The 25,270-nt window shown below is 37.9% G+C and overlaps 1 protein-coding gene across 1 annotated transcript; it reads right to left on the reverse strand.

Annotated features, from left to right (window-relative positions):
* Positions 1 to 1,727: 1,727 nt before the first annotated feature.
* LOC128579342 (rho GTPase-activating protein 20-like) lies at positions 1,728 to 25,265 on the reverse strand. Its single transcript, XM_053581488.1, has 6 exons — positions 25,167 to 25,265; positions 18,350 to 18,531; positions 16,381 to 16,542; positions 5,539 to 5,648; positions 1,940 to 2,143; positions 1,728 to 1,758 (listed from the first exon to the last, which is right to left on the reverse strand). The coding sequence occupies exons 1-6, from the start codon at positions 25,243 to 25,245 to the stop codon at positions 1,728 to 1,730; spliced, it is 768 nt and encodes a 255-aa protein (XP_053437463.1). The 5' UTR covers positions 25,246 to 25,265.
* Between the last annotated feature and the right edge of the window lie 5 nt (positions 25,266 to 25,270).

Consider the following 25,270-nt stretch of genomic DNA (forward strand, 5'->3'; position numbering starts at 1 on the left):
TAGATCAGGTGGAGCTTATACAGGACAGCTTACAGCATTTTCTATTTTTTTTTTTTTAACATATGATGCAGCTGTGGACAATGCCAGACAGAATCTTGGCAGGATTCTGTGGTGGAATATGTCTGCACATTGTTACATCCATCGGCTTGTCTTTAGGAGGCTGGTCCACCTGAACTAAAAGTCATACAGGAGGCTCTGAAGCTCATTTAGAATTCAAGGGCATGAAGGCCAGAGTCCAGAGACATTATAAGCGAGTCAATGCTTCCCTTCAATTGGACGCATTTTCTTTGGTTCATCACACTGTGGGCCAGCAGCACAGTCGCTTTTTTCTTCAAGCTCTCATATGAGGAAGCATTGCTGTCTGGAAAGCTAGATGTATCTGTCAAAAAATCAAACAGGATTAACACTCGTACTTAGCACAAATAAACCCATATTTCCTTAGAAATGAACTATAATCCTTAGTTTTATTGTCTTTTTAGGTAATGTATTTCAATTCCTACTGCCAATAAAGAAACTATTACAATATTACCACAGGTGTTAAAATGGGAAATGCCTGTTGAGATGTACTAGATTTATCTTAGGTCCTGATGAATGGTCTTTCTCTATGCAAAATTTTCCCAAACAATGAAAATGTCATTAGACTAAGTGGTAATAACAAAATAAAAGTAAAAAAATAATTCCATATACGTAGTACTGCATAATAATGTACCTTCTAACATGGGTTGCTGGATGTTAAACATAGCTTACTCTTGGGAAATCCATTGACTAAGTCTATCAGTTTCTTTTGCTCAAGTTTCTGTAATATCCATTACCTCATTTCATATTTACAGTAATCATAAAGAAACTTTCATCCACATTTTTTAGATTAAGATATTGATGCTCAGTGGCATAAAACAATTGGCCAAAGATAACATAACTAGCAGCTAGCGATATAGGAATTCATAACCTGGAGGTTTCTTTTGTCTTTGATTTTAACATCTGCGTATCTGCCAATAATGCAAATTGTTGTCAAATGATCTCATAGCACAGTAAAATGCTGAGAAGTGTCTCAAGAATCAGGGAGCGGAAAAAAGAAAAATAAGAACATCAGTCCTGCCTCTACTACTTCTGAGATTTCTATTCCAGTTTCAACAATATATACTACATAATTAGAATTCCTTAGCTGGGCATTGTGGTGGGCATCTGTAGCCCAAGCTACTTGGAAGGCTGAGACAAGAGAATCGCATAAGCCCAGGAGTGGGAGATTGCTGTGAGCTGTGATGTCACGGAACTCTACTGAGTGTGATAAATTGAGAGACTATCTCAAAAACAAAAATTTCTTATAAAGTTTAATTTTTCAAAAAAAAAGTTCAAACCATCCTACTGTAGCATGCTGCCTCTGATAACTTATGAAAGCTAGGAACTTATCACACACCTTATTTAACCCTACCATCCTGTTAAATACCCTGACCTGTTAGCAGGCCTTCTAAGAAATGATGGGAAACCCAGGGCTCTGTTGAGCCACATACCAGGCTTGCTTTCCTTCAGCTTGCATGGCTCTGAAGAAAACAACTGTGCCAGCATCTTCAGAGACATGAGTCAATTTTTCACAAAAAGCAACCCAATTATTGACAGTACCTGAGGGTTTTTCTTGAGTATTTTATATTCTGGATGACTCTCCAAACAGGGCAGTGACGTGTCCTCCAAAGATGTTGCGGCAGTTTTTTACCACAAATTCCACAAGCTGATTAACGTATAAAAAAAGAAGCATTTATTTTCCTATAACATGTTGATAAATTCCATTTTGTATAGTAAACTGAAATTTAAGAAAGTGTATTCTATTTAACTTCTATAAGACATTGTCTTTAAGACTAAATACCTTCCATTTCCTTTACAAATGGTGATTCAGTTCCCCAGCAAGTATAATACAAAAACTTCAGAGGCCATTTTCTGCAGAGGCCATTTCTTTTCTGCAGAGGCCATTTCTGCAGAGGCCATTTCTTCTCTGCCTGCAGAAGGATGCCAAATAATACTTGGAGCCATACACACCCCTAAGTGTAAAGCATCCATTTCATTTGCCGCGGAGAGTTCAGCGATACTACTTAAGACCAGGAACACGTACCATAAGAGCACAACGTTTGCTCTTGGTAGCTGGTCTAATAGCCTAAATACAGAAAAATGCACTCGGTAAGCAAGGCAATTTATTTCAATCTTGTAAAGGTAGGCAACACTAACTTTGCATGAGGTACAAGGCAAATAGGAACCCAGCTCAGATACCCAAGTTTCAGTTAATGTGGAACCCAATGAAGTGAGAACTGCAGGGAGACAATGAGAAAAGTAACACTGGAGATTGGGGGGGGGCATATTTCTACACTGTCTTCACAACACAATGAAAACTTAGTAGAATTCAGATAAGTGTCATTTAAAAACGAATACCCTTCATGAAATACTTCCCTGAAACTAGCTCAATATGTTGAAGCTTAGGTAAATCTTGCAACATTTAGATTACTCTCAACCACAACCCACCAAAACCTTTCTGATGAAATTAAACAGTAATTAAATTTAAATTGCTCCTTTATTTTTAACTGGCAACACAGAAATGCTGTCTCAAGGTGAAGAACCAAATCCCAGCTGTAAAGACCACCCGGTCCATTCTGAGAGTTCATTGTCTGCTCCACCATCTTCTGTGGTTGATTTTGTTCCAAATATTGCCTCATTCCTTTTTTTTTTTTTTTTTGAAAAAGAGCCTCACTATGTCACCCTGGGTAGAGTGTTGCAGTATCAGTTGTCAGTTGTCACAGCAACCTCAAACTCTTGGGCTCAAGGTACTCTCTTGCTCCAGCCCTTTAAGCAGCTGGGACTACAGCCACCTGGCACAATGCCCAGCCATTTTTTCTTTTCTTTTGGCAGGTGTTTCGCCATTGTTTAGCTGGCCCAAGCCGTGATCAAACCTGGATCTTTCAGTGCGTGTGTCCGGCGCCATAACCACTGTGCAACAGGATGCTGAGCCAAATCTTACCTCCTTTCTATCACTTTTTACATATGTGTCACGTTTTCATTACTTTCTTTTCTACTATTCTCATTTGGTAATTGCTAAGAGATTCTTTCTTTTCTTTTTCTCTCTCTTTTTATCTCTTAACAATTTTTTTTATTAAATCATAACTGGGTACATTAATACATTTATGTGGTACAATGTGCTGATTTTGTGTACAATTTAGAATGCTTACATTAAACTGGTTAACATAACCTTCACCTCACTTTCTTAATGATAGTGTTAAGACATTTATACTCTACTCTTAATTGATTGACACGTACCCTTGCAATATACACCCTAGGTGAATTTCCACCAATTACCCACCCTCCAAACGTCCTCTTCCCTTCCTTCTCCTCACTCTCCTCTTCCCTCTTTCATTCTGGGCTACAGTTGTGTTTTACCTGATTATTTACCAAAATATTGTATTACTCCTACTCAGAAAACATGGACAAGCTGATATTCACGATTGTTGCTTTTTTAATAAAAGAATCTGCAACCTGAGGAAAACAAGCATGTCTGACTCCTGTTGTACAAATCCCAGAAAAGACTTTCTTCAGCATAATAGTCTGAAAAGAAGTATAATTCCTCTGAGGAGGAATTATGCAGGACTTTCAAATGGACCAAAAGATTACTGGGTGTATTCTATATAAAATAAGGCATCTAGTAAACGCTTTGGGGATACTATGGGATCCTTAAGCCTTTTCACAACCAGGACTGTTTACATCTCTGTCAGTTGAAGATAACTGTTAGCAGTGTACATAAAACATGGCAAAAGAATTGAAAACTCTCTGTCTGGTAGAGAGTCAACAGATTTCTCTGAACCCTTGTTCTGGTAGAAAGGGGGATATTTGCATCATTTTGTAAATTTATTTCAGTATTTCTGGCTCAATTTGGTTCAAATACGGAAGGTTTCATAATGTGCAATCTATAAAGATGGCTAAACTATCTTACTGATTCCCTTATTAATTATTAATTTAACTAAAAGCATTGATATGCATTTATTTCATATTTTCATGAGAGACATAGTATTTTATTTTATCTCACTTTATTTTATTTGTGTATGTATGTATTTATTTATTTTGAGACAGAGTCTCACTATGTCGCGCTTAGTAGAGTGCTGTAGCATCACAGCTCACAGCAACTGCACAGCCTTGATCTTAAGCAATTCTCTTGCCTCAGGCTCCCAAGAAGCTCCTCAGGCACTCAACACAATGCTGGGCTATTTTTGTTGTTGTTGTTGTTATTGTTGTTTGGGACAGGCCAGGTTTGAACTTACCATTCCTGGTGTATGTGGCCATCATTCTGGCCTCTGAGCTACAGGGTCTGAGCCAACATAGCCTTTTAAAAAATATTTATCTTTTAATGGTACATAGGATAAATACATATATGAATGATATGTGTATTATAAATATAGATAAATGATATTGTGAACAATGACCAAACAAATATGTAGAATTTGATACTATCTAAATGGCTTACACCAAACCCTAATGGAAGTGGAGTTATGATTATGCCACATGGCTTAGTTTCTGGTATCTTTAATATCTGTACTATGTTCCAACAATCCCGAAAAGTATGCATATAATTCATATTTAAAAGATGTTTTTAAAAGATATTCAAGGAAAAATATCTATACTAAACAATAACATGTACGTAAATGATAATGAGTATCCTGAATTTTCACAGAACGCACACTCTTTAGTCAGAGTAAATAAACATTTCTTTTCTATTCTCTTATCATGTAGGATATATCCAAGAAAGGACTATTGAATTGGTCCCAAAATTTCCCTTGACACGAGAAGAAACGATTTACTTTTTGTGATCATACTGACACTGTACAACTCCCTTTTTTACTGACATGTCTCAAGAAGCTGAGCTGAGTGATTCTCTGCTTTGTTCCCACAATATTCTCTAAATATCTCTTTTATAGGACAGATTATACTGCACTGACAGTAATTTCTTGGTTTATCTATCTTTCCCAAAATGAATTTCTTGAGAAGAGGAAATAAGTCATTTTCTCTCTATGACTGCAGTTCATGAATTAATAAAGTTGTTTAATTACTTTGATATTTACCAAAATTAAGATCATAAATTGTAGCCTGTGTTATGCTGCATTAATTCACTTCCAAAAACCACAGTTGACTCCCCTTTCTGACTCTTCCACGCAAGTTTCAATTTGCAAGTCTTATTGGGGTTTCTGGCAGGGTTCCATTTGATTCTGTCTGTAGAGATTTTACATTTCTTCATTTTTGTGTCTCTTAAAAATTTCATAGTGACCCACATAACAGCTAGTGAATTAATGAATAATAGCTCTTTTTATTCGTTAAAAGTCAGGTACACAGAAGGGGCACAATGTTCAAGCATTTCATGCTTATTGGATTAGTGAGAAAACAATGACAATGACAAGCTAATAAAAGCCAACTTCTAACCTGCTGCCCATGAATATAACTTTGAGTTTTAGTAGACAAATTATAAAATGTAAGGTATAAAATTAATTTTTGAGACAAAAATGTCAAAATAATTACCTTTTAATTTTTTCAATTTTCTGTCTGTCGCTGCTTTTCTCCATTACGGACAGCCACTCGTGGTAGAGCCTTTTTGAAAATATGCTTTCCGGAATGTTTTTTAGAAAATCCTTACACAGAGGAAAAGCAAATGTGTTAAGGCATTATTCTCATATCAAGTATATGCTAGAGAAGCCAGAAAGAATATAACTTGTTTCAAAGTTTAGTGAAGTCCTCCCTTCCACGAACTACACAGAATTCTGTGCCAATTCACCACTGATTTTTCAACAAAGAAATGAATGCTTTGATTTTTTTTTTTTCCAAATAAACCCGCAGGAATAACTAAAGTCAGAATAACTGTGGGAAAGCTAAAGGACTCTCTATTTGGGTGGAACCTCCTCTGTGTACACATTTTAGCAGACTTGTACGACATCCTATGTTCTGGTGTTAAGGTGGTCTTCATGCCATCAGTATATGATATGGGAATGTTAAAAGAGCAAGTTTGACTCCACTTTACTGTTTACTCTTTTTCTGTGTGTTCCATTAGCTTCAAAACCGGTTCCTCTTCCGTGTCCCTCCATTGTATAACTATGAATGCACCCCTCTAAAATTGTTAGTGATGTAAGTTACTAACTACACTGGTGATTATATCCTTGGTGATTATCACTTTTTATGATCATGTTGTTTCTGACCCTCACCTGCGAGTCCCCCTCCCTACATTACCTTAGGAGATTGTAGATTGTATTTTTTTGTGAAAATGAATTACTAAGTGCTCTTGTGATCATAGCCTAATAAACTAACATACCTCACTGTCTGTTGCTTTCGCTTCTGGAATTATGCATGCGTGACCCCTGGAAAAGTTTTGCATTCTAAAATTCAGAGCCTCACTCAATTCAGGGTTGCACTGAGAAACTTCATTTTAAGACACTGGGGCAGTTGCCAGCCCGCTCTTCAATAAAAGTTCTCCTCTTTAATTTGACTTGTCTGGTGGTGTGGTCTTTGAGGGGACTCCTGGACATAACATTATAGAGATTCCAGGGAGGGTCTCCAGACACTGACACTGCCGATACTCAGGTGGCCTCCAGGGTGAGCTTTCATTAGAAGCCCCCTGGAAACTTTCCAGGGACCCTATAGTACCCAGTGCCCTCAGGAGAAAAGCTGACAATCACTTATAAATTCTGCCAAAGTCCACCTCTGGAGGTAAGAAATTTAAACACCTATATCTGCCTAGTGTCTGCAAACATGAGTGTAACAACTTGTTGTGTACATTTCTTGTTGTGCTTATTTGTTCTTGTAGACCACTGTGATAATATATAACTGTTTGTTGTATTTGTTTGTTGTGAGTTGTGTAGGGCCTTTAGGAATCTCTGAGGGAAAGCCAAAGTTGATGGAGCTGTGGACAGGAACCCCAGGTTGCTGGGCTTTTGGCCTGTAAGAGACTGTCAGAAGTGTGTGTCAGTAGAGCATCCCACCCCTGAAAATGCTGGAAGAAAAACCAATGGTGAGTTTTTTAGCCCAGCCAGAGACAGCAAGACATTTCTGCTGCTGAGACATCGTTGCTGTGGCCTCAGTGGAAATTGGGGTTCAGAGGGCAGGTGAAAAGGGACTTTGATTTCTATCCTCAAGAATGATGCCTGAGGTTGGTCCTGTAAACCTGTGAGACAGTGACCTCATACTCCCGGGCTTTGGGCCTGTCAGAAGCAGGAACCCTGGGTTACTGAGCTATTGGCCCATTGGGGGCTCCCACAGAACACTGGGATGCTGATGGGGACCCCACGCCACAGTTATACAAAAGTACATATTTTAGTTCATTCCGGTTCCATTTATGTCTTATGCATTTAGTTAATATATTTTAGTTTGTACTTTTGCTTTTTTACAGCATAGTGTTTTCATCACCAAAACCAGACTCATCCCTAAGCTGTCTTTTCAAACATTTGAAGGATATTTTTCCACAGACAGAGTTCTCCAAGGAACACCTTAGGACCCTTTGTGAACTTGAGTGATGAGCTTTTAATGTGGGATGCCCCCCTATCCATTCACAGGTGCTTTTGAGCCTTTTCTCTAACAAGTTTAGAAAACAGCCTCAGAGAATCTAGTCAAGATGACTGGTGGAGATGGATGAGACCACCTTGGGAGGGAGAGTTCAGATGCACCTGGTGGTTTCTGCTAATCCTCCAGGTCCCCTTGATGAGTCTTCGGGGAGTCAAAGACTGGGAGGAACTGGCATGCAGGAACTGGCACTTACACAGGCAGACGTCCAAGACAAGGTAAGATCCATCTGGAGTTCCCACAATTTGGGTGGAAGTGGGGGTCTGATCAACCTCTGAGTCTGTTGAGTGGTGTACGAGTGTGTGTATTGGTTCTGAGCGTATAGAAATGTGAGAGTAAGTGTGGACTAATAGACATAGTTCATGTCAGGCCCTTGTCTGTCTTGTTGTTTTATGTCATTTGTTCAGGGTTCATGGGAAAATTGGTCTTGGCCTGAAACAAACAGTCTTGGAGACATTTGTTGGTGGATTGCAGATCTTTTCATTCAAGGGATCCTTCAAGACTTTGCTCCTTCTGAGATCTCCTTCTTTACCTACTTGCTCTTATGTGTCCTACAACGCTCACCACTTGGTGTGCCTTTGACCTGGCAATCACTGGTCTCTTCATCCGTATTATTGCTATTTGGCTTGGTAGTGCTGCCCCTCCAGAGTAGTCCTCCAAATGGTGTGTGGCTCTGACTACTTGTTTTGTCTCTTTGTGGCGAACTTGTTCTTACTTCTGTCCCCACCCAGTGTATTTTTCCCAGCTAGTTCTAATTCTTCTGCATCTCCCTAGCTCATTGATGCCTCATCCTCACCAGACTTTGGGTCCCTCTTTTTTCCATCACCTGGGGAAGACTCTTCCATCATAGCAGTAGCTCTCGACATGAGGCCCTCTCTTTTTCCTAGACTAAGGAGGTCTCTATTGCAGGAAGTGATGACACTCTTGAAGTACATAAAGACCCTGGAGACTTGTCTGTTCCATTCTCCCACTATGCAGAGTTATTACTCAGAGTGTCTTTCCTTCCAGGATTCTTACTCTTAGCATTTGCCCCATTGTGGTACTCTTGGTTCCCATCAATCAAGAGAAAGGAATTGTGTAGTTTTTATAATATTATTATCCCCTGTTGCCTCCAAAATTTCCATCCTGTTGACTTGTTAGTACATGTATTTTGTCATCCTATCACATTTCCTGTAAGCCTTCATTCTTATGCAGGCAACAGGGTGGTTGCCAGAATGGCAATGATGACTGGTTAGAAATTCAGACATATTAAAAGGAATTCTGATTCCTTTCACTGCCTATAAAGACTAGCCCACTCCTTTTAATTGATACCTGCTATTAAAGGTGCAAATAAAGGACAAGAGAAGGCCACTCAACCCCAAGTGAGAATCTAAGGTATTTCAAAAAACATCAATGTCCTCATGTCACTCTAGTATTATACTTTTATTCTTGTCAGAGAAGTAATAAGAAAAAAAATAGATCGATTCCAAGGCATTGCCTGTTCTAACGTATCTTCCACTAGACATGTGCCTGGATGATTGTGATTCAGGCTTATTGTCACAAACGCTAACCATTTGGGGGTTAGGCTATTGAGTTTTCTAATTCCAAACTAATTTGAACTATTGCACCCATTTTAAAAGTCAGATAGAGAAGGGGAAATTTTGTGATTGCAAAATAGGGCAATTCTTTTAAAAACCTCCATAGAGAACATACCCATGATTGCTCTTGAAGAACAACATTAAATCTTACAACTATCCTTGAATGAAAATAACTTGGAACCATCTTAACTAACTCTGCCACAGTTGGAATAACAACTTAGGAGAGGTTCTGAATTGCAGTCATGAACCCCCAGCACATGACTAAACATCTCTTGTCTTCAAAGCAGAACTTAGGCCTCAGAAGAATTTCACAATTCATTTGGGCTGAGATTTCACAGAACTAAAGAGAAATGTCTCCTGAAAAGTCAGATGTATCCAAGTTAGCAAATCTCAAGCAATTTTTGTCCAATCACACTGGGAAGACTTATACTTCTATTTCAGTAAAACCAGAAGACTATGTTAATTAGTCGCATGTAAGCACTCCAATTTCTACAGATAATCAAGACATTGAATCCCATCATGACAAAATTGTATTCACGATTTGTGTACAAATGACTTAATGAAAAAAAAATGAGTGAAAAACTAAAAGAATACTTAAGTACCATTTCAAAACAGACTTAAAAATAAGAAAACAGAAGTTTACAAAGTTGTGGTGAAAAATATATCCCTTTTCACAACCACTTAGAGAAAATGGGTGTAAAACGCAGTTGTACAATGAAACTTCAATTACCCAAAATCCATTTAACCAGATTCTTCAATCATTATGATTCTTTTTTTTTTTGCCCCTTTAAAAAAAATAATATTCTTGTCATTCGAATCACAATTTAGCACTTAAAATACCATTGTTCTTTGCAATAGCCTCAGCAATTTAGTACATTTTAAGAAGTGTATTTTTATGAAAAACAGCATACTGAGACTATAGTTGGAGACAGCATGATTTTCTTAAAAGAAGAGATGGAAGGAAACCTAATTTCATGAAGAACAACTATTATGCCAATGTACATGCACAATATACATATCCTTGGCATATATAATTTGCTTAAAGGACCATGTATGTCTGTATTATATCCAGGATGAAAGAGTAAGTACAAACCCTTTGCAAAACTGAATACATGACAATAAATCAAGTTCTCCATTTTTTTGAGTGATATTTATTTGAAAATGTCTAAATCAGGATTTGTTGAAGAAGAGACATGGCCCATGTATGAAGAAATGTGATTGATCATAAAGTCTTGAAGTAAGATTGTCTAACAAGAGGGCCACTCTGCTGAACTAGAGGTAGGCAAGATTCGTTGTCATCATGTTTCCCTGAGATTCAGGCTGAGGGCTGGTCTCTACCACAGGCTATGGTTGATTCCAATCCTTTGGGAGATGAAGGCCTAAGAAAGTCCTGTAGAAGTTATTGCCAGGGACAGAAGCTGTGCTAAAAGCTGATTTTAGGTCTAGGTTTTCAAAAAATAAATACATGATCGACTTTTAATCTTCTAAAACAAACAAACTTTCAATGCCAAATCCAATATCCAGGTAAACTGAGTTTCATTTATGATGGAGAAAATAAATACTTTAATGACATTCACATGTTGAAGAAATTTGCCATAACCAAACCAGCTCTTCAGGATATTCCCAGAACTATCCTCCATAACAATAAGCCCAATCCTGTACCACAAAAGTAAACTCATTCAGAAACTTTTGATCAAACTCCAACTTCCACAGTGGTGAAAGGATTAAAAATGTCTACTGGAATTTTGAAAAACTCAATACCCAAAATTTTAGCAGACTTATCAATATTCTCCATTAATGTGAATGGCTTAAACTGTCCTCTAAAGAGGCAAAGGTTGGCTGACTGGATACAGAAACTCAGGCCAGATATTTGCTGCACACAAGAATCACATCTTACCTTAAAAGATAAATATAGACTCAGGGTGAAAGGATGGTCATCCATATTTCAGGCAAATGGTAATCAGAAAAAAGCAGGTGTTGCAATTCTATTAGCAGATACAATAGGCTTTAAACCAACAAATGTAAGGAAGGATAAGAATGGTCACTTCATATTTGTTAAGGGTAATACTCAATATGATGAGATTTCAATTATTAATATTTAAGCACCCAAGCAGAATGCGCCTCAACTTATAAGTGAAACACTAACAGACATGAGCAACTTGATTTCCTCCAGCTCCATAATGTCGGAGATTTCAACACTCTTTTGACATTGTTGGATAGATCCTCCAATAAGAAGCTGAGCAAAGAAATTTTAAAATTAAACCTAACCAACATTTGGATTTAGCAGACATCTACAGAATATTTCATCACAACAAACTGAATACACATACTTCTCATCAGCCCACGGGACATACTTCAAAATCAATCACATCTTAGGTCACAAGTCTAACCTCAGTATATTTAAAGGAATAGAGATTATTCTTTGCATCTTCTCAGACCACCATGGAATAAAAGTTGAACTCAGTAACAGCAGGAATCTGCATATTCATACAAAACCATCGAAGTTAAATAACCTTATGCTGAATGATAGCTGGGTCATAAATGAGATTAAGAAGGATAACCTGAAATTTTTAAAACAAACGACAATGAAGACACAAATTATCAGAACCTCTGGAATGCTGCAAAGGCAGTCCTAAGAGGGAAATTTATAGCACTGCGAGCTTTCCCCAAGAGAACGAAAACAGAGGAAGTTAACAACTTAATGGGACATCTCAAGTAACTGGAAAAGGAAGAACATTCCAACCCAAAACCCAGTAGAAGAAAAGAAATAACCAAAATTAGAGCAGAATTATATGAAATTAAAAAAAGAATTATACAACAGATCAATAAATCAAAAAGTTGTTTTTTTGAAAATGTCAATAAAACAGATAAACCTTTGACTAACCTAACCAGGAAGAAAAGAGTAAAATCTCTAATTTCATTAATCAGAAATGACTAAGAGGAAATAACCATAGACTCCTCAGAAATTCAAAAAATCCTTAATGAATATTACAAGAAACTTTATTCTCAGAAATATGAAAATCTGAAGCAAATTGAAAAATACTTGGAAGCACCTCACCTTGCACAATTTAGCCAGAATGAAGTGGAAATGATGAACAGCCCTATATCAAGTTCTGAAATAGCATCAACCATACAAAATCTCCCTAAAATGAAAAGCCCGGGACCAGATGGCTTCACATCAAAATTCTACCAAACTTTAAAGAGGAAGTAGTATCTATATTACTCATCCTGTTCCAAAATATAGAAAAAGAATGAAGACTACCCAACACGTTCTATGAAGCAAACATCACCCTGATCCCCAAGCCAGAAGAAGACCCAACAAGAAAAGAAAATTATAGACCAGTATCACTAATAAATATAGATTCAAAAATATTCAACAAGAGCCTAACAAACAGAATCCAGCAACACATCTAACAAATTATACATCATGATCAATTTGCTTTTCTCCCAGGGTCTCAAGGATGGTTCAATATATGTAAAACTATAAGTATAATTCAGCACATTAAACAAATTAAAAAACAAAGAACATAGAATTCTCTCAATTGATGCAGAAAAGCTTTAGATAATATCCAGCATTCCTTCATGATCAGAACACTTAAGAAAATTAGAAAGGGGAAAGGGAGGGGAGGGAGGGGGGAGGAAGGTGGAAGGAGGGGCATTAATGGGATTACACCTGCGGTGCATTTTACAGGGGTATATGTGAATCCTAGAAAATGTGGAATGTAAAGGTCCATTTTCTTAGGAAAATAACTAAGAAAATGCTACAAAAGCTATGTTAACTAATGTGATGAAAATGTGTCAAACGATCTATGAACAAAGTGTATGGCGCCCCACGATCACACTAATGTACACAGCTATGGTTTAATAAAAATAAATAAATAAATAAATAAATAAATAAATAAATAAATAAATAAATAAATGAAAAGAAAATTAATATAGCAGGGACATTTCTTAAACTGATAGAGGCCATCTACAGCATACACACAGCCAATATCGTATTGAATGGAGTTAAATTGAAATCATTTCCACTCAGATCAGGAACGAGACAAGGCTACCCATTGTCTCCATTGCTCTTTAACATTGTAATGGAAGTTTAACCATTGCAATTAGGGAAGAAAAGGCAATCAAGGGTATCCATATAGGGTCAGAAGAGATCAAACATTCGCTCTTTGCAGATGATATGATTGTCTATATGGAAAACACCAGGATTCTACTACAAAACTCTTAGAAATAATGAAGGAATACAGGAGTGTCTCAGATTACAAAATCAACATTTCATAAATCAGTAGCCTTTATATATACCAACAATAGTCAAGATGAAAAAACAGTTAAGTACTCTATTCCATTCACAGTAGTGCCAAAGAAGAGGAAATATTTGGGAGTTTATCTAACAAAGGACGTGAAAGATCTCTGTAAAGAGAACTATGAAACTCTAAGAAAATAAATAGCCGAAAATGTTAACAAATGGAAAAACATACCAGGCTCCTGGCTGGGAAGAATCAACATTGTTAAAATGTCCATACTACCCAAAGCAATATACAATTTTAATGCAATCCCTATTAAAGCTACATTATCATACTTTAAAGAGCATGAAAAAAATAATACTTAATTTTATATGGAATCATAAAAAAACCTCGAATAGCCAAGACGTTACTCAGAAATAAAAACAAAGCATGAGGACACATCCTACTGAACCTCAGACTATACTATAAATCGATAGTGATCAAAACAGCATGGAACTGGCACAAAAACAGAGAGGTAAATGTATGGAACAGAATAGAGAACCAAGAGATGAACCCAGCTACTTACCATTATTTGATCTTTGAAAAGCCAATTAAAAACATTTAGTGGGGAAAAGATTCCCCGTTTAACAAATGTTGTTGGGTGAACTAGCTGGCAACCTGTAGAAGACTGAAACTGGACCCACACCTTTCACCATTAACTAAGACAGACTCTCACTGGATTAAAGATTTAAACTTAAGACATGAAACTATAAAAATACTAGAAGAGAGTGCAGGGAAAACTTTTGAAGAAATCAGTTTGGGTGAGTATTTTATGAGGAGGACCCCCCGGGCATTTGAAGAAGATACAGAAATACACTACTGGGACCTGATCAAACTGAAAAGCTTCTGCACAGCCAAGAACACAGTAAGTAAAGCAAGCAGACAGCCCTCAGAATAGGAGAAGATATTTGCTTGTTATGTTTTCTACAAAGGTTTAATAACCAGAATCCACAGAGAACTCAAACGTATAAGCAAGAAAAGAACAAGTGATCCCATCACAGGCTGGGCAAGGGATTTGAAGAGAAACTTCTCTGAAGAAGACAGGCACACGACCTACAGACATATGAAAAAATGCTTATCATCCTTAATCATCAGAAAAATGCAAACCAAAACTACTTTGAGATATCATCTAACTCCAGTTAAGATTATCCCATATCACAAAATCCCAAGACCAGAGATGTGGGCATGGATGTGTAGAAAGGGAACACTTCTGCATTCCTGGTGGGAGTGCAAATTAATACATTCCTTTTGGAAAGATGTTTGGAGAACACTTAGAGATCTAAAAATAGATCTGCCATTCAATCCTATAATTCCTCTACCAGGCATATACCCAAAAGACCAAAAATCACATCATAACAAAGATATTTATACCAGAATGTTTATTGCAGCCCAGTTCATAATTGCTAAGTCATGGAAAAAGCCCAAGTGCCCATCGATCCATGAATGAATTAATAATATGTGGTATATGTACACCATGGAATATTACGCAGCCTTAAAGAAAGATGGAGACTTTACCTTTTTCATGTTTACACGGATGGAGCTGGAACATATTCTTCTTAATAAAGTATCTCAAGAATGGAAGAAAAAGTATCCCATGTACTTAGCCCTACTATGAAACTAATTTATGGCTTTCATATGAAAGCTATAACCCAGTTATAGACTAAGAATATAGGGAAGGGGAAGAGAGAGGGATGGGAAGGGGAGGATTTGTGGATTGAGGGTGATTGGTGGGATTACACCTATTACAACGGTACATCTGAAACTTAGTAAATATAGAATATAAATGTCTTAACACAATAACTAAGAAAATGCCAGGAAGACTATGTTAACCAGTGTCATGAAAACATGTCAAATGGTCTATAAACCAGTGTATGGTGTCCCATGATCACATTAATGTACACAGCTATGATTTAACAATAAAAAATAAAAATAAATTAAAAATAAACCAAAAAATAAATATATGGCACTTCCGAGATTGTGTTGCAGAATGATTAAGTCCCAACTCTAATTATGAGGTTATAAAGTTTTCACTAATCATGATTGAAGCAAAAGAACCATGTAGAATACGAAATGTCATAAAGGTAAAAGAAAACCCAAATGTTCAAAACATTCTGACTCAGCATTCAAGGGAAAAAGAAACAGGGGAGAAAGTATGAAGAAGATATTTGCATGATAAATATGTACATGAAAGAAATTGTCAGTGATCTCAGCAATTTTTGGCTTGTGTTGGTAGAAGAATATTTCTGTATTAAGGTACAATTCTGTATCTATTTTCAAAAGTTTCACCCAAGGGCGGCACCTGTGGCTCAGTGAGCAGGGTGCCGGCCCCATATGCCGAGGGTGCCGGGTTCAAACCCAGCCCCGGCCAAACTGCAACAAAAAAATAGCCGGGCATTGTGGCGGGCGCCTGTAGTCCCAGCTGCTGGGGAGGCTGAGGCGAGAGAATCGGGTAATCCCAAGAGTAAGAGGTTGCTGTGAGCTGTGTGATGCCACAGCACTCTACCCCAGGGCGGTACAGTGAGACTCTGTCTCTACGAAAAAAAAAAAAAAAAAGTTTCACCCAAGATTAATTTTGAAATCTTTACCTTCACCAGGAAGAGAGTGCGATAGTGGAGACATCATCAGAAGCAAGGTGTTGGTTTTTGCAACATCTGTGAGTGGGTTTGGATTATTTTAGATTTGAATAAGATTGTGTTTTGTACATGGGGTAGGAGTAGCAGAAGTAAAGATGGGTTATTGTGAGATGATAATTTAAAAAGAACATTTGATATGTCGTATCATTGGTGGTGGCTTTTAAGGTCTAAGGTTCCTTTATGATAATTTTTTCATACATATTTGATTTTCAGTTTGCTATAGGTCTTTACAGACAAGAATAATTTTCATAAGGTAACAAAGAAAAGAAATATGCTGCTTCAGAGCTACACGGGGGGTGACAAACAGAGGATTTTTCCTACCTTTAGCACACATGCTAAGACATAGGGATTTTCACGCCCAAGATCAATTTCAACTCCTGCATCCAGTTTTTCAATAATGTCTTTGCAGGAGTCACTGTCACCAGGGACCCAGAAGATGCCAGCCGTCAGGGGTCCCTTGGCGTTGAGGAAAAAAAGAACATCCTATGATGAAGCAAAGAAAAAAAAAGGCACTTCATCTCCATGAACAAGGGGACAGGTACATGCCCTCTTTGGCCCCCAGAGTCTGGGATGTGCTAAGATAAAGGCACTGTAGGACTAGATCCAGACAGATGGCTAGAAGGATTAAACTCAATTTCTTTTGAGAGCAGAATGGTAGTTACCAGGGTAAGAGTGGTAGTGAGGTTAGGGGGATTTTTGGTCCAAAGGTACACCATTTTAGTTAGATGGGAACATTAAATTCAGGGGCGCTACTGTCTAGCAAGGAGACCTCAGTTAACAAGAATGTGTTGTATTCTTAAAAATTGCTGACAGTATTTTAAAGGTGTTCTAGTTTTCTTTCCGTCTTCTACTTGTACTGGAGGAAGAGAATGGCTTTGGAGAAAAGCAATCCATGAGATTCAAAACATAATTATTCTATGTTATGTACTATGGAACCTAGGGTAAAGTTTGGAGGTTCCAGAACATTTCTTCTGTAGGGAGGATGATCTGATAATAACTGCCCCTTAAATGTCTTGTGAGAGCCAACGCCTAGTGGCTTGACTAGTGCCCAGCACTCATAGCTGTGCAATGTGGCATGCCATGCCATTGGTGTAGCACAGTGCTCACGGGTCACTCCGTTGTGTTTAGCAGTGATCCACTTCATGTATCCATTGCAGAGAAAATAAACTCAGGGGCTTTCATTTCACCCATTTTGTGTTCAAAGTATAATTTCGAGAGACTGTGCTTTTATGGTTAGACACTTGAAATACAAACAAAAATGTCTTCAGTCTTAAGAATAAGATTCAGTAGTCACTGCTCCTAATGTGATAATAGAAAACTTTCACAACCATGAGAGTTCATGAAAGGATTTCTGAGGGATAATGAAACGTCTCTGTCTACAGAGTCAACTCATTAACACAAGCAACTTTATGTGACTCTTTCTTGTGGTCAGTTGACAAGATTATCTTTTCATATTATGTCTTCCTCATGAATTTCCAGTATTTAAATGATATTTTCTTTCTTTCTTTCTTTCTTTTTTTTTTTTTTTTTTGTAGAGACAGAGCCTCACTGTACCGCCCTCGGGTAGAGTGCGTTGACATCACACGGCTCACAGCAACCTCTAACTCTTGGGCTTACGCGATTCTCTTCCCTCAGCCTCCCAAGCAGCTGGTACTACAACGACCACAATGCCCAGCAATTTTTTTTTGCTGTTGTTGCAGTTTGGCTGGGGCTGGGTTCGAACCTGCCACCCTTGAAATTAGGGGAAGGCGCCCAACTCACTGAGCCACAGGCGCCACCCAAGATTCTCTTTTTGAACACAGAGTCTCCCTTTCTCACCCTCGGTAGAGTATTACAGCTTCATAGTTCTTAGCAACATCAAACTCCTAGGCTGAGGGAATCCTCTTGCCTCAGTTTTTCAATTTTTAGTAAACACAGGCTCTAAGTCTTCCTGAGGCTGGTCTCGAACTCCTTAATCCATCAATCCACCTGCCGAACCCTCCCAGAGTGTTAGGATTACCATTGTAAGCCACGAGGTGTGGCCTCCTACAACATTTACAACAGCTTTTTTTCCATTTATTGGCTGGGGCCGGGTTTGAACCCGCCACTTCGGTATGAGGGCCGGCGCTCTACTCACTGAGCCACATGCACTGTCCTACATCAGATTTTTATACTCAAAATTATTATTAATACAGATCCTTAGACAAAACTAAGAGTTTCTACACTTTGTCCATTTGGGGAAAGATTTCTCTCCTTGAACTCTCGCTTGCCAAATCCCCTTCCATTATTTTACTATGAAAATGAGCCTTACGTAGAGAGGTAAAGGAATATCGCCATAGTCGCAAATGTTCGGCAGGGCAACTCCGAAGAACTTCCCTGGGGCAGGAGAAGAAGATGGTGGTGACACAGGTGAGTTCTCCAGTTCAGTGCCAGAATGACAGCAGCAGGCCCAGTTGATGATACATGTTCTTGTAGATATCATGTGATCCAAATCTAACAATGGAATTGGATATCATTAGCAAAACTAGTTCATCTCACTTTCCCTTAGTACCACAGTTTCCATTTGGAAGTATGTTTGCTACAAAGGCTCAAAGACAGAAAAACTTTCCTAGATCTTTTGTTGTTGACTAGTGAAACACTCAGGGTACATTACAATATTGTATAAATGAAAGAAGGCTCATAGAAAACATAATCAAATATTTGGGTTTCCCCTTTATTTCAGAAGCATCGTCATTCTGTTTACTTGAGTTTTGGTGGTAAATTGTCAAAGGTGAAAGAAAAGTTTTCCTTCGGGCTGAAACAACTTAAAAAGTGTTGCATATAAACACACATATTTTCCCATTTAAATGAGGACTAAGCATGTGAAAAGGTTTGAATTTGATCATAAATAAATAATGGGAAAAAGAAAGTGAGAAGAGAACTTGGGAAGGACAAGATGAAGGGAACAAAGAATTGAAGGAAGAGAAAGACAAAATGAATGGGAAGAGAATAAAGAATAAGAGGAAGAGGAAGGGAAGGAGGAGATAAGTTATTTCTGCTAAGATGTTCCACAGAAAGAGTGTTTTGTTACCTGATGTCCCACTCTACTATTAACAACACAGACAGGAAGTTAACGTCCTACAATTTTTTCACTTCCTTTGATACTACAAATACTTTCATGTTTCTTTTCAGTTACCAACATTAAAAAGTATGTTTCAGGAAGCAAGAATGGATGCAAACTTGAGACTTGCCATTATAAATGAAGTTTTTTTATTTCACAGAAAAGGAGACTAATCATGGTGGGAATAAAAGCAAACATAGGAACAAATAAATTTTCATAAGGGAAGAACCCACTACCAAAGGCATTCAGAGGGACGTGTATCACCACTACCCAGTAGCACACAGAAGCACAATCTTGAAGGCATTTGCATGTGATTTGTATTCGGAATGGACAAGATTTCGACTGATAGAGAATCTACCATAGTGTCTTGCATAGATGAAATACTCAAGAAGTTACTATTCAACAAAACTAGAAAAGGAAGTGAAATTTTATTAAAAATATGCAGCATAAACAAAATAGGCAGAAGGAAGAAAAGTCAACTGGAAGATATAATTTTGGGATGCCATAATGTAAAAGTGTTTTTGGTATCATCTGTGCCAAATTTTATTTTATCTGAAACCTAGAAGATATGCACAAGATTTGATGCATAAAAAGATAGCTCTCTTGAGGTGCCACTTCCTGGAAAAGTGGGTAAGCCCTGCTACTTCCCCACAACACATAGAAACAGGTAACAAGTGCACGCTCTGGAAAACAAACACAAATCAACTCACTGGAAGGCAGTAAAGTGACCCAGACAACGTAGAACTACAGGTATAAGTTTGACACCTAGACAGGGGGATGTGATATCACTGGACGTATATTACATTTCTAGAGGTTTTAGTCTGAAGGCAGGCCTCAGGGTAGTGAGAGTGAATAAAATGCAGAGAGAGACCTCTTCTCTTGCAGGCTTGAAGATCTAGTGAAGCAAAACAGAGGTACCCACAGCAGCTGCAAAGGGAGGGGGGACCCCAGAAAGAGAACACCTGATACTGAAAAAGACAAACATGTGAGTACATCCTGCCCAAAGCTCTGGATGACCCTTGAAGCTTGCATTTGTAGAGCAGATTCAAACTAGCCTGCAATTATGGTTCTTGGAACGAAAGTGTGAGGAGCCATATGACGAGGCTGTCCCCAGTCATGGGTGGGCCCTATTTCGCCAGTAGGAACGAAAGAAATGTTCAGTCATGAAACTCTGGCTGTGTGACATTCTTCTTTACGACACCAAACAAAGCTACCCAGAGAAGATCTTTAGCTACCACCATTCTCTGATAATAAAACAGTGAAGGAGATGGTCTTTCGGTGCAGGACATAGCCAGCAGTGTCAAATGCTAATCTTAAGAAAGTCTTCCATATTGTTCAGAAGACTTGTTAATGTGTCTTAGCATTTCATATCCTCAGAATAACCTACTTAAATCAAATACTTGAAATGCCAAGTAGTGAAAAGATAAACATATTAATGTCATTTTGGTAAATGGTTTTAACATCATTCTGCCAGATCATCTGCACTTCCCTTTCTTGGGATGCAGTAAGTGCATCACCGTATTCATATACTCTGGTGTGTAGCTCTTTGCCCCTGGGTAAGGAATCCACATAGACTCCTGATTCAGAAACTTGTTTGGGCAATCGACTTACCCTCATTCCTCATTATTAAAATTAATTTTGAAAAGCAATTCTTCAGAGGCTTAATGGTAGGATTATTTGAAATATGTCTAAAAAGTACTACTTTGCCCAGGGCAAGGGTCACAGCAATCTTTCTTTCAGCTGTCAAGATAGGAATCTTCTCCTCATAAGACGACTTCCCCTCAGCATCCATTGGATTTCACAGCCTTCAAGAGCAATGCAGACAGGAAGGACTATCAAAACTGCTAATCCAAAGTGCTTTCCTCCTGCCTTAATATTCCTAAAAGCTACCTTTTCCAAAAGTAGAAAACAAAATCTTCTCAAATACAATAAGGGGTTCCTGTGTCTGCAGCAATGTCAATCTGTGTAAATGTCTGTTTTCATATGTACATTAATGTGTACGTTTAATAGTTGTACTCAGTCTGGTTAGCTCATAGTTAACCTCATTTTGTTCTTTCTACAACTGTCAGAGTTGATCTTCTTTAACTTTCACAAACTTTTTAGGAAGAATGCTCTGATAACTTCTATGGCAGTGATAGCGTGAATGTTGACAGAAGATAAAGTGGAAATTGAATCCTTTCCTTTATCTTAAATATCTTTGTGGTATACGGTATGTGTTCTGAGAGTTCAGGTTGCCTCTGGGACTGAGAAAAGCATTCAGTAACATTCACTATCTTGCATAGTTTCTAATGCATAGCCTTTTCTTTCTCATTATCAACATTTGATAACAACTTGCTGTTACTATAAACATCATTCAGCTAACTGAATTCATGTAAATCTAGATTCCTTGAATAAATCTGGTAAGATTGAGAGTAGTGTTTGCTTTCATGTTTAAATAAGGGTACTGAATATTAGACAAGGCTTAAAACTTCATGTTTACATGACAATAATCATAAAAATTACAACTTTATTTTGGAAATTTATTCTGGCCATCTAAATCCCCAGAGGAAGAAAATCTCCAATTTTCTCAAAAGTGGAAAATACGAAAGAGAACCCTGCAATGACAGGGAAAGTAGATCCAAGGAACAGGTGATTTTATGCTAAAAGACAAATATTAAATGAGGAATCTAACAAAATTCTACAATCCAAGAGAGAAACATGCTCAACTAATGGTCAATTCTTGTAAAATGATATCAGTATTTGGCAAATCCTATGGGTGAAAGGTGTTTGCAAGATGAGCTTTCAAAAACTCATTACAGATGAGATTATTTGCCATCAATGTTGATGATTAGATCAACATTGAAACTCTACCTCACAAGCATTCACTTCTCATTTGTAGACCCATGCTATAAAAAGTTGCACAAAATGGTTAATATATTTTAAATTCCATCAAGCAAAGAATTGTGTAAGTATTTAGGTAAAATAGCTTTGATATTTTGTATTGACCTGCAGTTTTACTAGCTAGTTCTACACGGAAAACTTTGCCAACTTTGATTCAAACTGTGTTCTATAAAGCATTCTCTACCCAATGGCTCTATATTAAACAATGTGTAAGTGGCTGTATGGTTTTGCAGTTGCACAGGAGATGTGATACTCTGGGAGACCTTGGCAACATCAGTCTATAAATATTCCATCCCTGAACCCATTTAGCATCAATCACCTAATGTGTGGTCACTATTATCCTAATTTCCAAGGAAGAGAACCAAAGAGAGGATGCTGTCAATTTACCAAATCATCAACAAACCTGAGAAAAACTCCTACAGTCCCTGACCCCCAGTTATTAGTCAAACTCATTAAAATAAAACTGACAAGGGATCTAAAAAGGTAGTTTTGGACAACATAGGTATTAAGGTAGAGGAGTAGGAAAGACTATTCTTCTGAGGCTAGCTATTTTCTTTGTGTGTCTTGTGAGCATATGGCAGGTCTATGAATTTTTTCATTCAATCAGTAAGTCCTTACTTGTATGTGTCAGGCACTGTTCTAGGTATTTGAAATATAGGAGTGAACAAAAAGACCGAAAACTCTGCCTTCTTTGAGCTCACAATTTCATGGATGAAAAACCATAGTATCTCTATAATATCTCATCAAATGACCTAATAATACAAAATGACCCAAGAATGATAGGAAAAAAGCTAATGGTCCAAAAGCCCAATATGCCATCTATAAAAAAAGATGGATACTGCAAATTCAATGAATGTAAATATAGCTGAAGTCCGCAAGATGAGGATGTCCGTGATGGCTGATCTACTGATTTACACATGGCTTAAGTGAAACATACAGCATGAAGTCAGACCATCAATAGAAAGTGGCAGGTAGCTGAGTGTTTGGAAAGCACCTGTGTTCCCAGCTACTCAAGAGGCTGAGGCAAGAGAAACACCTAAGCCCAAGAGCTGGAGGTTGATGTGAGCTGTGATGCTACGGCACTCTACCAAGGGTGAAAAAGTGAAAGTCTGCTTGTACGAAAGAAAGAAAGAAAGAAAGAGAGAAAGAGAAAGACAGAAAGAAAGAAAGAAAGAAAGAAAGAAAGAAAGAAAGAAAGAAAGAAAGAAAGAAAGAAAGAAAGAAAGAAAGAAAGAAAGAAAGAAAGAAAGAAAGAAAGAGGCAGGAGTTGGATGTGCATGTGTGTGGGGATGTGTATAATGAAGTCGATTCAAGTAGTAGGAAACTGCCTCAAAGAAATCAAACTAAGAATACCCAGTGGATTGTTCAACTAAAATTGGTCTTTAGTGATACCAAGCTACCCTGATATTGTATAATTTCTTCTAGCGGTGCTTAGACTTTAACCAGACATAGCATGTTTGCAGGAAATAATTAGGAAAGCAAGTCAAGAAAATACAGGTTATCTGGAAGACATAGAGTCTCATGATAATATTAGAACTCAAGCTGGCTAAGGAGGGAAGGAAAGATGGGAGAGGCTCACTCAGTAATTCAAGGGGCCACCTGGACCTTGTGATTTATGAAAGAAGAGACTGGTTGAAGAGGACAGATGTCTTTCTACATCTTCCCCAAGACATCTACATTTGTACTTCACACAAGTGAGAAATAAATAACTGCTCTGTCAGATAAAATAAATATGAGGGAACTAATGGGTGTAGAAAATGGTAGAGCTGAGTAGGTTGAAAAGGAGGCAGACGGAATCCAGTCTTTCCATAAGGAATAAGTCAGGGAATGACATCTGAGTGAAGAGAAGAGAGGACACTTACAATGCTCTTTGTCCAATAAAATGTTAAAAACGTGGGGGGGGGCAGGGAATTAGATTCACTGTTGCTAATTATTAGATTCAATAATTGCTGTTGCAATTATTTCAGAAACTATAAATAATGTAGCACAATAATAAAATCATAAATTAAACAATTTAAATGTGCTAGAGGAGATAGTGTTTAAAAGGCCTCTGGTGTATATTCCCACTTAAAGCAAGAAAAGCCTTTATGATGACTTCTGATATAATCTGTTTTCTCTAAATGTGGATAGCACATAGCTTTTTATTAAAGTAGGGTTATTCTATGATAAGGTTAACTCACTATGAGAAATGTTTTTGTTAATGCTACATACTTTGGATATTAGAGAGATAAAGAACTTCCGAATTTCACCTGAAGCCCAGTTGATGATTATAATCTGTCACATGGCAGGAAGTGCTTCATGCCTTGTGTTTAAACTTCATATTCCTTGAACCTGAGTTTGCTCATTTGTAAAATGCAATGTCACTGTTCACTGGATAGCCTAGTTACTTCAAACCGACAAAGGACTGAAGAAATTCAGCATCGATATTCTACCCTCCCACTCATATTTTTCTGTTACTACTTTCTTCTGTTTCTGATAGAATCTTACTTCTGACTGAAGTTTTATGTCTCATATATAGACTAGGATAAATTAGGATGTCGGTATGTTGAATATCACTTTTAGCATTCTCAACTTTGGATGATGTACATTGGCAATCCCTACTAGATTATTAGGCTTAGAAGAGACTTCTGTGGAAGACTCATCTTAGCCTCCACGTAATTATCAGTACAAGGGGCCAGGTTGGGCATCACAATCTTCTAGTACCCATCACTGACAGCCTCCTGTGAGAACGTGACCACTGGGGGGAACACACGGTAGGTGTGTATCACGGTACAAGTAGGCACAGAAGCACTGCAGAATTTACTTAGTGCCTTGGACTCTGCAGTAGGCATGAGGGAAAGGGAACAGAACGGTGAAGAAAGAAGGGAAAGATCATATTGCCATGAACTCCTCGTTATAAGCCAGGCATGCCTATTGCAGATGTGTAAAACTGTCCTGTCCTAAAACTTCAGCTTTGCTTTAAAAACTATAGTATATTTGAAAGAAAAATGTACCTGATGTGATCTAACGAGATGTCTGAGTCGTTGCCTTTGTACTAAGTACGTGTTGTGAAATGACCTGCTTGATTTAGGCTTGAACTGGCTTGATTTAGGCTTTCCTCTTACTGCTTCCTGAAAGAGGACTCTACGAAAGAAGAGGAGCAACTCACCTCGGTGTTGCTGGGCTGCAGCCCGACATTTTGGCTTGAGGCTGAAACGGCACTGTATTTCTGGAGGTAGATCTTCCATAAGGGAGAGCTCTTGGAAGGTCAAA

This window comes from Nycticebus coucang, unplaced genomic scaffold (genome assembly GCF_027406575.1).
Source record: "Nycticebus coucang isolate mNycCou1 unplaced genomic scaffold, mNycCou1.pri scaffold_46, whole genome shotgun sequence".
Lineage (NCBI taxonomy): Eukaryota > Metazoa > Chordata > Mammalia > Primates > Lorisidae > Nycticebus > Nycticebus coucang.

What these genes read in the sequence shown, in the direction of transcription:
- LOC128579342 (XM_053581488.1), bottom strand. Translation starts at nt 25,245, where the DNA reads ATGGAAGATCTACCTCCAGAAATACAGTGCCGTTTCAGCCTCAAGCCA. An exon ending in TCTTAGCATGTGTGCTAAAG is followed by an intron (nt 5,649 to 16,380) that starts GTAGGAAAAATC and finishes CCTCTGTGTAAG; the next exon opens with GATTTTCTAAAAAACATTCC. An exon ending in GCCTCTGCAGAAAAGAAATG is followed by an intron (nt 1,759 to 1,939) that starts GCCTCTGCAGAA and finishes AACATGTTATAG; the next exon opens with GAAAATAAATGCTTCTTTTT.